The sequence below is a fragment of the Poecilia reticulata genome, chromosome 2 (genome assembly GCF_904066995.2).
Source record: "Poecilia reticulata chromosome 2, P_reticulata-male-v2, whole genome shotgun sequence".
Lineage (NCBI taxonomy): Eukaryota > Metazoa > Chordata > Actinopteri > Cyprinodontiformes > Poeciliidae > Poecilia > Poecilia reticulata.
The window spans coordinates 17,786,014-17,797,629 of NC_088831.1; the positions used below are offsets into that span (position 1 = coordinate 17,786,014).

Consider the following 11,616-nt stretch of genomic DNA (forward strand, 5'->3'; position numbering starts at 1 on the left):
TGTATGATTCAGAAGCTGTGATGTCTGACTGCAGTGTGATACAACACTTCACCCCAAATCAAAGTCTATGTGTGTGACATCTATCTGAGTGTGTAGGTGTGTGTGCATGTACTAAAGTCCTTTCATTGTTAGTAGACTTTGACCCCTAGACCTCCATAGGGTAAGCTGATAAATGAGAAAACATGCTACTTAGTGTGAGTACCTGATATATTTTAGTCACAGTTACAAAGCTCCACTCAAATATCTGTCAGGGGAAAAACTGAATATTATAGGATCCATTGATAAGATCACCACCCGAGCTGTCTTTGTTATTTGTAAAGTTGATGAATAAATCATTTGAATTCTGAAAGATCACATTGTCAGAAGGGACGGGAATTTGTGCAAAGAAGCACCTGAGTGAGCATCCACACAACATGGCAATCTGTTTCTTAACTAACGGAAAAATAATTAGAAACTACAAACTCTGTGGCCAGGATCAGACAACTTTATGCTTGAAACCAGAAATCCCGTCCTCATGTTTCTATCAGTGAACGCACGATAAACAACTCTGTCCTGACATCTTCAGTAAGTAAAGAAGACTTGAATTTGGTTATTTTGCCATCAGTAAAAAGTTTTTAAAGATTAAACCCTTCAAACAGACATACAGACTGATGCGTACAGTCAGTATCGCTAACTGTGCTAATCACTAAAGTAGCTGAAGGTGTGCAATATGGCATGTTTAGACTGATCCACCGACCTCCAGTAACTGTCTTGTCTTTGTTTAGAGAAATCATTTATTGGTTTAAAAAAATCTTTGGGAAAATATATATTGGCTTGTTATACAATGCAAACTGTAAAAGAACAATGAAAAAATGACATAAACCAACAGATTGAAACCCAATCTGATATCAAACTTCTACAAATAAAGAGTCAAGAAAAAAATAATTCCAAGTTTTCTTAATGTATTTTATTAGAAATATATGTGACAGACCAACAAAAAGTAGCAAATAACTGTCAAGTGTTTAACACCACTATGTCTTACATGAGCACTTCGTTCGTGCTCGTGGTGGGAGCTAAGGATTAAAATTGCATGCACGCTCGATAACATGCTGAAGTCACAGTTGGTGATGTGACAAAATCTATTTAGAGATAAGTTTGCAAGATGATGTATGCGATGCTAAACTTCCATGTTACTTTATTTGCATCATCATCCTTTTAACGTTTTCTTTTTTTTCCTTGTTAGAGTTGAAAGAAACTGTTCTTAGATTTCACTTGACCTGCTCTGGCTTCTTCTGCTTTAGACTTGAGGATTTGGAGGTATTTCTGAGGGGAGCACTTGAGCAACCCCCCCAGGCTTTATATGCAGTCATCTAAAAGCGGCGGCGCAGCCAGACAAAGCCGCTGACGCTCCTATAACCACGGCAAATGAAGTGCTTTCAGCGAGGGCTGTGGCAGAGATGAATGGCTTTTTAGATTAATCAGGGTTCCCATCTGATTCAAATCGCAAACAAAAAAAAAGAACCCTTCTCAGAAAACACACACGCACGCACACGCACACCTACACACACACGCACGCACACACACACACACACACACACACACACACACACACACACACACACACACACACACACACACACACACACACACACAACTATACCTGGGACACAAAGCTTCCATCACTTCCACAGGCCGGCCGATAACGGGCCCTCTCATCCATTTTCACCAGAGTGTGTGATTTAATGAGGAGCTAATTTCTCAGTGTTGTTGAAGGGGCAGTATTATGTGTTTTCCAGGCACATAGAGACATTTTACAGCATAATCAAGTAACCGTCTTCGCTTTAGTTGTTATAAAAATGCTGCATATAATAAATTTGACTGAAAAGAAAATTTGCTCTGTCAATTAATTCCTTGAAATTGGACCTCTGTCTCTTTAAGAAACTCCAGCTCTTTCTGAAACTCCACCTTCAGGAAGTCTTCAGAACAGCACTCCTCTATTAATTAACCCTTTAACAACTTTTTTTTAACCAGCGTTTCAATGAGAAGTGTGGCCTGTGAGCTCCATCAGGGGTTTGCTGATTACTGCTGGCTAGTCTGAAGGAACTCAGTGGAAAAGGCTTGGTGCTTGGTGAGAGCAACAGCTTTCATGGGAGGCTAAAGGATTCTTTAAGCATAAAAGAACAAAAGCAACATTCCAGATATATTTTTTGATGAGGGAATAATATAACATGATTTAAAACGTAACAAAAAGGGTTGCTTTTACAGAACACTGCCCCTTTAAATAATAACGGAAAGCATCTTTTGTCACTGATGGGGCAGAAATGGATGCTACCTGCAACATCAGCAATAACTCCTCCTCCGCCACCTGTCCCGGCCCCACACCCTCTCATTTCAAACCCTCTTCTTCACGTCCCCTCGTGTAAATTACCAAGACTGCGCATGCTCGGCTGGAGATGTGTAATCATCACACCTCGGCTGGCGGAGGGGCCGCTCAGAGAAGACTGGCCCCGTTCAGACCCCGCTATCCTCCGAGCGGGGATGGATAGCATCTTTAAGGATTTCTGTGTCAGCAGCGAGCAGCACATGTTCACAAACCTCTCCCCATGAATAATGCAGCATTCATAGCCTGACATATGACACGCTACAGCAGGGAGGGATAATAACGAAGCACATGTTTCTGGGTGTTTTCCTCTCTTTAGCAAGCCGCTCTGCCTTTCAGAGTGAGCGCGTTTAAATGCGCCGCCGCCGGTTTGTTAGCTTCTCGGCTAAAGCCTCCGAGCGAGATCTGGATCTGCCTCTCGCTTCCTTCCCGTTCACAATAATTTTTTTTCCACCGACCTGTCACATGCTAACTTGTTTAAGGAGGGGAGAGGGGGACCGGGGAGGGGGAGACACTGGCAGCCAGCAGCTCCCTCCCCCCTCCTCACCCTGAATATTTAACACAGAGGCAGAGACGAGCCGCCTCGGACGCGGTATATAAGCATCTCTCGCCCACCCACCAACACAGCATGGGTCCAAACACACTCGGGCTGCTCATCGCGTCTGCTCACAAAGACACACTCACCAGGAGAGAGAGGAGAGAAGGAAGGAAGGAAGGAAGGAAGGAAGGAAGGAAGGAAGGAAGGAAGGAAGGAAGGAAGGAAGGAAGGAAGGAAGGAAGGAAGGAAGGAAGGAAGGAAGGAAGGAAGGAAGGAAGGAAGGAAGGAAGGAAGGAAGGAAGGAAGGAAGGAAGGAAGGAAGGAAAAGTCGAAAGAAAGAAAAAAACAAAAGAAAGTCGGATAAAGTAAGACATCCAGTCTGTTTTTCCAGCATCGTCTCAGCCGTCTTTAAAGACAACACTGTAACAAATCTAAACTGACAATATAGTTGTATATGGAGGTACAGATTTCCTCTGCAGGATTTCATAAACACAACATATATATATATGTATATATATATTTACAAACCGTACCAAAAAAAAAACAACAACAAATGTCTGACTCTGCTCGATAAATATTTGTGTTGATGACATCACAGGAGGTTCAGGAATCCACCATCAGTAAACACATTGGTGCAGTCTGCCCTGCTTCACTTTTATGTGAGTTAATGTTTTCATGAAATATTTCTGAAATGTTTTATTGGAGCCACAATACAGATAAACATGAGTGAATAAAAAAGGAAAGAAAAAAGAAAAACAGCCAGTAAAATACAAACGAATGTTTGTATTTCGCAAGAAATATAAGAACAAATTGACTGCTGTTTTACGAATAGCAAAACAAGATTATTATAGTAAACAGTTGGACAGAAATAAAAAAAATATTAAAGGTATCTGGAATATTTTAAACAGTGTTATTAGAAAAAACTCCAAACATGTTAGTTATCCACAATACTTCACAAACAATGGAGATAAACATTTAAATAACATGGAAGAGATAGTTCATAATTTTAATAAATACTTTGTAAGTGTGGGCCCTAAATTGGCTGAGGAAATCCCACAGCCCACAGGACATGAAATACTAAATGATGTATTAGTTAGAAATCCAGATTCCATGTTTCTTACAGCAGTGGAGGAAAATGAGATCATAGATATAGTACATAAATGTGAAAATAAAAGGTCAACTGATTATGACGGTATTGATATGTTAATAATTAAGAAGGTGATTGTGGAAATTATTCAACCACTAACATATATCTGTAACCTGTCAATTCAAACAGGAATATTTCCACAAAAAATGAAAATTGCGAAAGTCATCCCACTACATAAATCTGGGAATAGACATGATTTCACAAATTACAGGCCTGTTTCATTACTTCCACAATTTTCCAAAATTGTGGAAAAAATATTTGTTGTTAGATTAGAAAGATTTATTAGTAAACATCATCTACTGTCTGAAAGTCAGTATGGATTTAGGCCACAAAGATCCACAGCGATGGCAGTTCTGCATTTAATAGAAGAGGTGACCAGTGCATTAGATAAAAAGAAACATGCTGTTGGGGTGTTTATTGATTTAAAAAAAGCATTTGATACAATTGATCATGACATACTCCTCAGAAAACTTGAGTGTTATGGTCTAAGAGGAGTAGTGTTGCATTGGATGAAAAGTTATCTCAGCAATAGGCAACAATTTGTGCAGTTGGGTGATGTCCAGTCCTCATGCATGGACATTGTTTGTGGTGTTCCCCAGGGATCAGTATTGGGGCCAAAATTGTTTATTTTGTATATAAATGATATATGTAAGGTCTCCAAGAGACTTAACTTTGTACTATTCGCTGATGATACAAACATATTTGGTACGGGTGAAAATTTACGACAGTTGTTGCTTGAAATGAATTTAGAGTTATATAAACTGAAAGAGTGGTTTAAAATTAACAAATTGTCGCTAAATTTAGATAAAACAAAGTTTATGTTGTTCGGTAAGTGTAAAGAGCAGAGTGATTTACAAATAAAAATTGATAATATCACTGTGGAGAGAGTGACTGAAATTCGGTTTTTGGGAGTAATGATTCAAAATAAGATCTGTTGGAAACCTCACATAAAATATGTCCAATCTAAAATTGTAAGAAGTATTGCAGTTCTTTCTAATGCCAGAAAATATTTCAACTACTCTGCCCTATATATTATGTACTGTTCACTTATCTTACCATATCTATGTTACTGTGTAGAAATTTGGGGCAACACTTACAGAACATCACTTCAATCATTATGCACACTACAGAAAAGAGCCATCCGTTTAGTTCATAACGTTGATTTTTATTGTCATACCCACAATTTATTCATAGATTCTTATATACTGAAACTCACTGACTTGGTAGAGTTTCAAACTGCACAGATTATGTTTAAAGTCAGAAACAAAATATTACCAGAAAATATTCAAAAATTATTTTCTGATAGAGTGGGGGGATATGACTATAGAGAAAACCTCAATTTCAGAACTTTGAAGGCTCGAACAACAATGAAAATAATGTGCATTTCTGGTGTTGGTGTGAAGATCTGGAATAAACTCTCTAAAGAGCTGAAGCAAAGTCCAAGCATGAGATATTTTAAGAAAGGTCTCAAAATAGCTATTATTCAAAGGTATAAGGAAGAACAAGGGGGATAATCCTGGCTGGGAATTAAAACTCTAAGTTTGATTTCATCAAGTGGGTGCAGGTCTGTACAGGTGTGGGTAAATGTATAAAGGTATGTAAATAGTTGTGTATTTTGTATATAAGCAGATGGGTGTGTATATGGGTGTATGTATGTATATGTGTATAGGTGTATGTATATGTGAATATGTATATATGTACGTGTACAAATGTGTATGTGTGTGTATGCAGTACTTTCATTTGGCTGAGGAAATATTACTACAATTATTATTTCATTTTGTCAGGAAGGATACTGGAAACTGAAAATAATGTGATAAATTACAGCTGGAAAAGGGGTCTGATTATATAAGTTATACTTCTTCATACTCCTTTTCAGACTCATAATCACCGATGTGATGTGTCTTCAAGAAATTTATTATGTACTTTGTGTTTGTTCTACATTGCCGGTGAAAGGTTTGTCTGAAATAAATTACTAAATTACAAAAAAATTACAAAAAAAATGTGCTTAGAAGCACAATCTGTTCCCTTATCGGTTATGTGACGTCCTCGAATACGTTCAGGCTTGATTTTTGGGAGCCCACATTTTCTTCTTGATTAAAACGATTTATGAAGAGAAAGCACACCTAAAATTAAAATAATAATAATAAAAAAAAACCAACAGAAACATTTTGTTCTGTAAGTGACGAGCGATAATCAAAGTAGGAACAAAAAGCTTGATTAGTGGCTTTGAAGAAGCAGAGCAGCGCGATGCTGAGTCAGGAGTAACGACTGCTCTTATGGGCGGGAAGAACGAGGAAAGATCTGAGTGGGCCGCACGTCGTGAACTTTAAGCTGTCTGCTTTGACTGGCTGACACGGACAGACGAAAACAAGCCTGCAGACTGAATGCCGACAGAAGAAGAAAAGGTAGAGCAGGACGTGAAAAGAGTAGATGATTGCACGTTTATATATCAGAAAAAAATATGTAACCTGAGCGTCCATTTTGACCATAAAATTGCGCAATTTCACATTTCAGGGATAAACTCACTTAATGGAAACACGGCAAATGCATGAACTTAGGGGACGTATCAAAATTGGTTTATCTTGCAAAACCGGAAACATTTTTTTTTTGTCACACGAGTCACATGATCAACAACAAGATGTTACTACTGGTGCAAACCACGAAGAAGAAGACAACAGGAAGTAGTTGCAGTATGATGGCGCTGCTAATGACTTAACATGTGAACAAACTTATTCGTGTGTGATTGTAAGTGTGTTTCTTATTTAATGGAAACACCTCAACTGAAAAAATGTTGTTTTTTTTTCGACATTTGCAGATTATCAACAAAGTTTTGTGCACATTTGTAATCAAAATAATCTATTGATGCTCTGAGAGGCCCCGATATCAGGTTTTAGTGATTTTTATTCTTACAGCATTGCAATAGTCACTCAAAAAATGAAAATTAAAAGAGTAAGCATAATTTTATCCAGTTAAGTTTCTTTTAAAAACAAAAAGACATGCAATAATTATTGAAAAAAGTTGCAAAAATATTACAACTACATTTCTAATAAAGTCAAAATGAATTTATTCTCATTCCAGTTTTTAAAGAATGGACTTAACCAAGTAAACACTCATTAAATTTAGTTAATATTTTCAGGTCAAAGTTCACAGTTTTGAGAATAACACACCGTTTTGCTTTTTCTATCTGCACTGGGACCATGATGAACTGATAACTATCAGGTTTATTTGCTGGCAGTCTGCAGCCAAGATTTTCATTCAGCCAGCTATACAGCAGAGCACAGCAACAGGTGGGGGAGGAGCAGCACTGTATGCATAACTCCTGGCTTTAAGGGTGGGCGATATGGACTTCCACGTTTTATGACAATATTTTGAAGTACTGTTGCATAACAATGAAAGTGATAATAAAAACTATTTATCACACATTTTTAGGTAACTGTGTGTCACAGTAATTAAAGTCCCACTAACACAAATTCTGCACTTGACAAAACATTCCCATTTGTAATACGCTTCTTTAGAACAGCAGTCACATCAAGTGTTTGTATCACAAAGCTGCACAGGTAAATGTATTTTCAAATATATTATTTATTAACAATGGAGAAAATATAATAAAATTATCAATCTTGACAACAAGGGCAGATTTGGGGTTTTTTAAACATCAGCAACAACAATAAATCAATATCATGATAAAAAATGTATCACGATAAGTGATCATTTATGCGATAAATGCGCACCGCTATTTTCCCTGACATCCCAGAGAACGTGCAGAACTTTAAGCCAAGAGCAGTAGGACGGAAAATACATATTTTTCATATTTGCCTTGACACTGATAACTGGCCCATATGTAGTGACCTGCTGAATGCACCTGGACCACCTGTGTGCATCCGATCCTCTGAGACACTGCGGAGAAAATCTGGCATGGAAACTTTTAAAGTTTAATCCTTAAAATAATTCCAACCGTGCATATATGGAAATTAGGAGAACAAAAGTGTGTTTTTTTTCCCCCAAATAAATGGATGTTTTCGGAGGAAAAAAGAAGGGATCGCAACAACAACAACAAAAAAAAGCCAGAGCTGCTTTACTCACGGGTGCCATCGAAGCGGGTGGCTATGGTGTCCAGGAAGGTGTTCTGCGGGGCCAGCAGCCCTCTCATCACCGGCATCCTGCTCCGGGTCGACTGGCTCCTCCTGCCTCTGCGCCCCGGGGCGCCGCTGGACTCCTCCTCAGACCCAAAACTCGGCAGGAAGCGGGAGGTGCCCGGTGCGCATCCCAGCCCCTGGAGAAGCGCACCGATCCGAGATACGCGCTGCGGCTCCACCTTGGCACCTCGGGGGCTGTGACCATAATCAAGTCAGCCGGGAGCGAGCAGTAACCCAGGGATGCACCTGTGCAACCCTCCAAAGCCGGGGGAGGGGGGAGAGGAGGAGGAGGGAGGAATCACACGGAAGCAGCCAGGATGCGGTGTGCGCGGGCGCCAGAGATGAGGATGGATGGTGCGAACTGGAAGTTTTGGTGCTGATGGTGCGCGGAGTGCATCTTATAGCAGCAGGCTCCTCCTCAGCTCCCCCCCCCCCACCCCCCACCCTCCTTCTCTCTCTCTCTCTCTCTCTCGCTCGTTGCGTGGTTATCTTGCCACAACTGAGAGTCACATGACGCCTTTCAGGTCTCGCCAAGCTCTGGTCCTCTTTCAAAGTGGAGGTGTGGGAGACAACAAAGGGATCCTCGCTTTGGGAAGCCGGCGCAGCCTTCCTCTTGATCGGATCAACACCTGACTCTGAAAAATCTCGTTAGAATCCCAGAATCTTCCAGAGAGACCGAGGAGTGGAGACTCACACAAAGACACGAAACGTGTGTTTTCACGAGAAATCCACCTGTGTGCTGTGCTTTATTTCATTTCTTAAAGCGAAACTCCATGGAATAACTCGTTTAATTTAATACTGGCTGTGTAGGTTTAAGTTTTACCAAAAAAAAGTAAAAAAAAAAAAAAAATGGATGGAGTCTGGTGATCCTTTGTTTCTCTCCTCAGCACCACATTATGAATTCTGGCGCTTGGACGCGTTCAGGAAGAGAATCAAATGTCATGGAACGGTCGCATTACGCCATCTTGTGGTTGCTTTTATCTTAGACAGTTTTGCACCCTTTTTTGTGTATTATTACTAACACGACATTTTTCCACTTTAAAATCATTAATTCGAGTTGTTCTGTTTTCCGATGGGAACACTCTTACAACACATGCAGCTAAGGGCGTAGGAACGAGTCTGTCATTGGGGGGGGACGCATATCGGAAACCTGACAGATCAGTAAATAGCTTGAGCAAAAATGTCAAACAATTATGCCATCAACACATCAGTAATGCGTTACTCTAATCTGACCCTTGTTTCAGTAACAAGTATTCTAACACGTTACTATTTACAATCCAATAATCAGATTAAAGTTATGCATAGTACAGACAGGCTACCAGATTTTGATATCTGATATAGTAAGGCATTTGATTATTGGTCAAAATGCATTGATATAAATTGACTGGTAATTGAACTGGTTCTACTTCTTTCTAAAACCAAAGTAGAAAACAGCTAATAAAATAGGACTCAGCAGTTTTAAACTCAATACAGCAGTTTGACCAACAAAAATAAAATCTAAAAAACAAGTTTTGTTCTTCTTGAACAACTCTCTACGTCAGTGCAACAGTTTGATCTACAAAATAAATAAAAATGATACTTTTTACGTCTAACAAACATCTTAGCTCCTCATTTAACTCAGTCTCACTTTCCAGTAACTTACCAAACATGAGCCATAAAAACACTGAAGCAAAAAGACTAAATGTTTTTTTCTCCTGTCATTTTCAGCTGCAAACATTTAACTGAAATATCTACAGATATGTGTTTCTGTCTCTGCCTCCCTCTGACTCTCTGCAGCCTGATGTTCCTGCATGGATTCATGGATTCACAACAGACACTACAGTAATGTACAGTGTCAGAATGTGAACTAAATATAAAAAGTATGTTTTTATCATACAGAATGAGAATTTAAACAACTTAATTTTCAGATGTATACATTATTATACATCTCAACTCTATTTACTGTGTAGCAAAAATATTCACTATTTTTAAACCTCTCCTCAAGCACTTTTCTTATTGTAACCTAACCAGTACCCTTATAGTGTGGAAATAATGAAAAAAATATTGAAACGTTGAAAGAAATCAACCTGACATCAGTCTTCACCCGTTCTCCTTTCTGGTTTTAATGAAATTAATATAATTTTTATATCTTCACACTCTGAAACTCCACCCTGGCTCTCCTATGACTTCCCTTACCTGCTCCTCTCATAATAAAATAGTTTAGTTTATTTAAAAATTAAAAACAGTTAATACATATTTCAATAAACTAAATGAAAACCTCACCAGAGCTTCTTCATCTTTCTTCAACATCATTCTAGCACGGCTAGTTCTAGTTCTATATATAAAACTAAACTGGCAAGATGTTATAAACGAGCGATATCCATGGCAACATTCCTGACAGATCGTTTACTTCATTCAAACTGAGTTTCTCTGACTCCGTCTCCTGCTGCCTTTACTATGAGCCGTTCAGAAGGGGGAGGGGGAGGAAGCGCTCTGCTGAACGCGCTGTTGTACGCCTTCAAAATTAAAGCATGCGAGTGGAAGATTTTAAAATTCTTCGTAACTGCGGTGAAATTATTGGGGGGGACGAATGTGGCTCTCTCCAATATTGGGGGGGAGGACATGTCCACCCCGTACCCCCCGCTTCCTACGCCTATGAATGCAGCTGAACAGCTGAAGTGTTTTTCACATGAACTGTCTGTGAGATTCACTGAGTTAATTTGACTCAAAGTTGTGAGAGGTTCTGAGCACCACAGCAGTCCGACCCCTCACCCGTGGGTCATTTTGTTATATTTGCCTATACTTCTTTTTTCTTTTTCTTTACTGGACTAAGTTTAATGTTGTGTTCATGAACAACCACAAAAAATGCTTTCATTCCCTGATCTATTCGCAAACAGTTAATGTCTGCTTCAAATCTTTACCCATCACATACCCAAGCAGCAAATGATAATAGTAATAATAATAATAATAATAATTAAAGGGACATATTCCGCCTAAACCTAACGATTACTAGTGTGTATTATTAACCCTAACATTAACAAAAGGCTAATTTACATCTTACCTCTAAATTTGACCTCTGACCCTAAACAAGGGTCTCCATCGTATTAGGACTGGGCTTTGATCCCCATGAGGACCTTTGGTCTATAGAAGGTTAGTAAATATATATGCATATATATATATGACAGCTAAACAAATATGAACGCACATACTCACATTCATATGTCTGATTTTCATTGGTGCATTTTCAGTAAGTCTTTATTTATTACTTTTGTTAGTTTCAAGTTATTTCAGTGACCATTGTGGGTTTTTCATTCATTAACAGAATTATGCCCACGTGTGTAAGTGCAGCATTTAGGGCAAAAGTCACTGTTTCACGCCCAGCTGATAACTCCACCCTCAGGAAACTAACACACAGTCACATTGCTCAATACCTTGAGCTTTGTAAGCATGTGTTTTC

At 39.0% G+C, this 11,616-nt stretch overlaps 1 protein-coding gene across 2 annotated transcripts in view; it reads right to left on the bottom strand.

The window, feature by feature from the left end:
• kcnh3 (potassium voltage-gated channel, subfamily H (eag-related), member 3) overlaps positions 1–9,002 on the bottom strand; it is a 169,613-nt gene extending 160,611 nt beyond the window's left edge. The window contains exon 1 of one of the 2 annotated variants that reach the window (XM_008437609.3): positions 8,128–9,002. In XM_008437609.3, coding sequence (XP_008435831.1) covers positions 8,128–8,203 — 76 coding nt within the window. In that variant the 5' untranslated portion in view covers positions 8,204–9,002. The remainder of the gene's footprint in view (positions 1–8,127) is intronic. The other variant, XM_017302023.2, reaches the window with a different exon arrangement.
• Between the last annotated feature and the right edge of the window lie 2,614 nt (positions 9,003–11,616).